The sequence below is a fragment of the Aethalodelphis obliquidens genome, unplaced genomic scaffold (assembly GCF_003676395.1).
Source record: "Aethalodelphis obliquidens isolate GAN/ISIS:26980383/991018 unplaced genomic scaffold, ASM367639v1 scaffold43, whole genome shotgun sequence".
Taxonomy (NCBI): domain Eukaryota; kingdom Metazoa; phylum Chordata; class Mammalia; order Artiodactyla; family Delphinidae; genus Aethalodelphis; species Aethalodelphis obliquidens.
In genome coordinates this window covers 13,706,860-13,710,853 of record NW_020837987.1, presented here as the reverse complement: position 1 = coordinate 13,710,853, position 3,994 = coordinate 13,706,860, and the positions used below count along the sequence as shown (strand labels likewise).

Genomic DNA, 3,994 nt, shown 5'->3' with positions numbered 1-3,994 from the left:
GCACTTTATTCTTGGCGCTTAGGGAAAAGGAGTTTTGACCTTGCTGCCCGCGGAGTAGGAGGGTGGCCAGCGCCAAAAGTCCTGATGGAAGAGAAAGCCGTCGGGTTGAAACTCCCGGGTCAGAGGGAGGAAAGGCTTGGGGGCTGGACTCCTGGGTTTCTGGAGGAGGAAACTAGGGAAGAGGGAGGAGGAAACTAAGGGGCGTGGACTCCCGGGCTGGGAGGAGGGGGACTCGGTTCCCCGAGGTGGGAAGAGGGGCCCAGTTGGGGGTAAGTCCCCCAGGTGTGGAGGTGGAGCTGCATCGCTGCTGCGGATTGGCCGCGGCGGTGGGCGGTTTGGGGGTGGGGGGCGCATGAGGCAATCGCTGATTGGCCGCAGCGGAGGCGGGCGCTGTCTCGGCGCCGCGTCCTGACTGCTTCCAGCCGAGGAGGTGGGGGAGGACTGGGGAGGAGGGAAGGAAAACAGGGAGACACCCTGCGGGGGTGGGGTCAGAATTTGACTGGCTGGGCCTGTGGCTTTTAGGACTGGGGAACAGAATTTGGGAGCAAAATGCCCCAGGGTAGAATTACGCAGACTCAGTGACCTAGGGAACGGAGTTCGAGGATAGAGGAGGAACAATATTTTGGTGTCACAGTAACCTGGATGCAGGAGTTGGGGGAACTCTGACCACGGAAGGTTTGGGGGGCACAGTGACCGCGGAGCACGATGTAGGGGACACTGGTGTAGGTTTGAATTGCTAGCGATTAGAGGGATCCTGAGGGGCTGTAGTCGTCTAACTCTGCCCCTGGGGGTCATGAAGTTGGGGCGACACTCTTGAAGGGGAGTACCCAGGAAATCCTGCTCTACGGGCTGCTCATTGAAGCTCATTGATGAACTGGGGGATTGAAAATTTTCGGGTGTCACTGCTGAAGGGAGCTGGAAGGAGGCATGGTGAACCGAGTGTATGTTTATACCTTAAGAAGTTACAAAGAATACACATATATCTTCTTGTTGGAAAGAAAACCTATATTCAAACAGGGAAGTATCTGGACAGAGTGAAGCTCCCCCTTCATCCCTACCTGCCACCCTCTTCAGAGTCCTTTCCGTTTAACGGTGCATTCTTACATAATATCTGCGCCCACCGACATTTATAGTGTGCTTTTTCTTTTCACCAAGAATCGTGGTATGTGAAGGTTTCTGCTCCCTGCCTTTCCCCCTCGGGTTGCTTATCCTCTTCAGCGCTCCACAACAGTACTGTACCTACTGAAATGCATTTTTGAAAACCTTTGAATGCACGCTCTAGCGTGGGGGCTGGGAGGAGGGTTTATTTCCACGTACTCCCTTCGCCTCGCGGGTTCCAGCGCATGCGCTGTGCAGCAGGACCCAGCTCCCCGCGGGCGCCCAGTAACTGGGAAGGCCAGGCCGGCCTTTGGTGGTAGGCTGGCAGCCATCCCACGGGAGGAGGCGTGAGCGGGGCGGGGCAGGAACGTCTTTCTCCTCGGCCGCGCCCTGGGCGGGCACAGATACCTGCCTCACACACCATGGCTGCAGCGGCGTTGAGGCAGGTGGGTTCGCGGCCCAGTGCCGGGGGCTAGGGAGCCCTGCGGTGCGGCGCACTTCCGGGCGGACCCCTCTCCGGTGGCCAGTCCGGCGCGGCGCCGCTCCTCCCGCACTCGGGTTCCGCTGCTGGGCCGAGGAGGAGGGGGCCCCTTGGAAGGAGAACTAGGCTTTAAGGGGGGTGAAGGGAGAGAGGTAATCGGTGGGAAGGGGACCCAGATGGGACATATAAGGAAGGATACATGGAGGAGGAGACGGTAATGGGAGAAGCATGGGGCTGGGGTGGCGGGATGGATTAGGAGGGAATAGTCAGCCTTTGGGAGCGCCGGGATAAGACGCCCAGGACTTCTGGAGTGGGAGTAGGATGAACGCAGAGTTCAGTCTCAGGTCTGGACTGGGAATTGGACCCAAGGCCCTATTTTCTTGGAACTAAAGATAGAAGTAGAATGTTGTGTCCCCGAAACCCCTTATCTGAAACTTTGCACCTGGGTTGGAAATCGAGGCAGCATCTCATTGTCAGTGACAGAGATCTTCCAGGCGAGAGTGGAACCCCTCCATTCTTACTGATAGGATGTCAACAGGCAGAGCTTCCGAGAGTCTGTGATTCTAGAGAACAGGGCTTCTCAGTGAGGAAGGAAACAATAACAACTCAAAGAAGGAGATCTTTACAACCCTTGACAGCTGTAGCATAACGTTGGGAGAAGTGGTTCCTGTTAACTTTACACCTGACTTTATCTGGGACTTTTATCCCAGCCTGATGGATAGCAGGACAGATGTTTACTTTCTGAGTCTCAATGACTGAGACAGGCCTGGGCTGTGATTGGGACAATCTAGGCTTTGATGATGACACTCCTGGGCTGTGTTGGTAGGTCAGCCCTGGGCTGTGACTGGGTCAATGGAGATTCCATCATATTACAGAGCCCTGCCCTGTGCATACCCCACCATACTCCAAACCATTTCTCATTTCCTGATTCAGCCCCAATCCTTTTACACTCTTTGTCCCAAAGGCTCATCTATCATCTGAGATCTCCTTTGGGCCCAATTCCCCACCCCCACCCCACCCCCATGGTTTGGGGTATCAGACGGTGAAGCACCTTCCCCAAGCTGAAGTGAGACCCCTGCCCCCAGAAAAATGTCCTGGGAGGATGAAGGGAGATTCTCCCAGTGTGACAGGGTCTCTATGGCCAGTACAGATTTATAACCTGGAAACAGTGCCTGGCACCTTCTCTCTGCCCTGTGGGTGTGTTTTTCTGCCTCTCCTCTCTGCCTCTCCTCTCTGTCTCTCCTGGATATCTCTGTCTCCAAGTATCACTGAGACAGTTTCTCTCCAGCTGTTGGCATTGCTCTGTCTCTCCCAGTGTTTCCTCATTTCCCTAGGTCTCCCTTTCACTTTGTGCTATCACCTAAGTTGGGTCTTGGTCTGTTCCTCTCCTTTCTCCTGTTCCCTCTCTCATGGCTTCTGTTTATCCTGCCTTCATTATTTTTTCTTGATTTCTCCGGGCTTTGCCTTGTCTGAATTTCTCTCCCTCTTGTCTCTTGTCTCAGTTTCGATCTCTCTTTATGATCATATCTATTTTGGCATCTCTTGGCCTTGATTTCTGTTCTTTAAAGTTTTCTATTTCCATGTCTCTCTTTCTCATTCTTACGCTTCCCTATTTTTTCCCATTCGGCCTCCCTCTGAGTCTGAGCGCTGCTTTCCTGCCCACATGCTGGCTGCCTCCGCCCTGCGTATCCCAATTTTCTCCATTCCATGGGTGTCCTGTCCCCTCTTGGACAGAAGCAGGCCAGTGGCTTGGACAGGCTACACAGCGCCACCTAGAGGCCATGCCCAGGACCCACACCCACACTCTGATCATCCCAGAAGCTCTTGGGCCCCATACCATTCAGGACCACTCTTCAGACTTCATGGCCTAGACTTTAGGACATTACAACTCCGCAGCCCCCCTCTCCTCATGACTCACCTACTGACCAGTGACTTCTGCCATTCACATCCTTTCTCAGTTCCCCCAGCTCACAGGGCAGGAGCAGGCTAGGCTGTTCTGTCTCTCCCAAACCTCATGACACAGCTGCCTTCCCACCAGGCTGGGGAAAGGGGTATCGTGAGGTCAGAGACCACTGGGGAGAAGCCATCCTGCTGGACACAGCCAGACCTGCTCTCCCATGCTGGCCTCGGGCAGGACCACAAGGGAAGTGTTCATCTGAGCAGTGTCTCTTGATGACCGGGGTGGTCCTCAGGTCCATGTGGCTGCCCCTCAGCCCCGGGAACTGAAGGGAATTGGAACTGCTGGTGTCCAGGGTGTGGGATTGGGGCTTCAGGTAAGCTGATCCCAGTTGATCTATTACCCTGAAAGAGAAAGACTTGGGCTCCTGGGTCTGAAGGAGGATGAGGCTGGGGGCCTGGATCCTGGGTCTGAGGAAGGAGGGGCTGGGGGCCTGGACTCTGGGTCTGAGGGAGGAG

The 3,994-nt window shown here is 55.2% G+C and overlaps 1 protein-coding gene across 2 annotated transcripts in view; it reads left to right on the top strand.

The window, feature by feature from the left end:
* The first annotated feature begins 1,373 nt into the window (after positions 1–1,373).
* BCAT2 (branched chain amino acid transaminase 2) overlaps positions 1,374–3,994 on the top strand; it is a 14,565-nt gene continuing 11,944 nt past the window's right edge. Inside the window, exon 1 of one of the 2 annotated variants that reach the window (XM_027080134.1) lies at positions 1,374–1,544. In XM_027080134.1, the coding sequence (XP_026935935.1) occupies positions 1,521–1,544 (24 nt within the window). In that variant the 5' untranslated portion in view covers positions 1,374–1,520. The remainder of the gene's footprint in view (positions 1,545–3,994) is intronic. The other variant, XM_027080135.1, reaches the window with a different exon arrangement.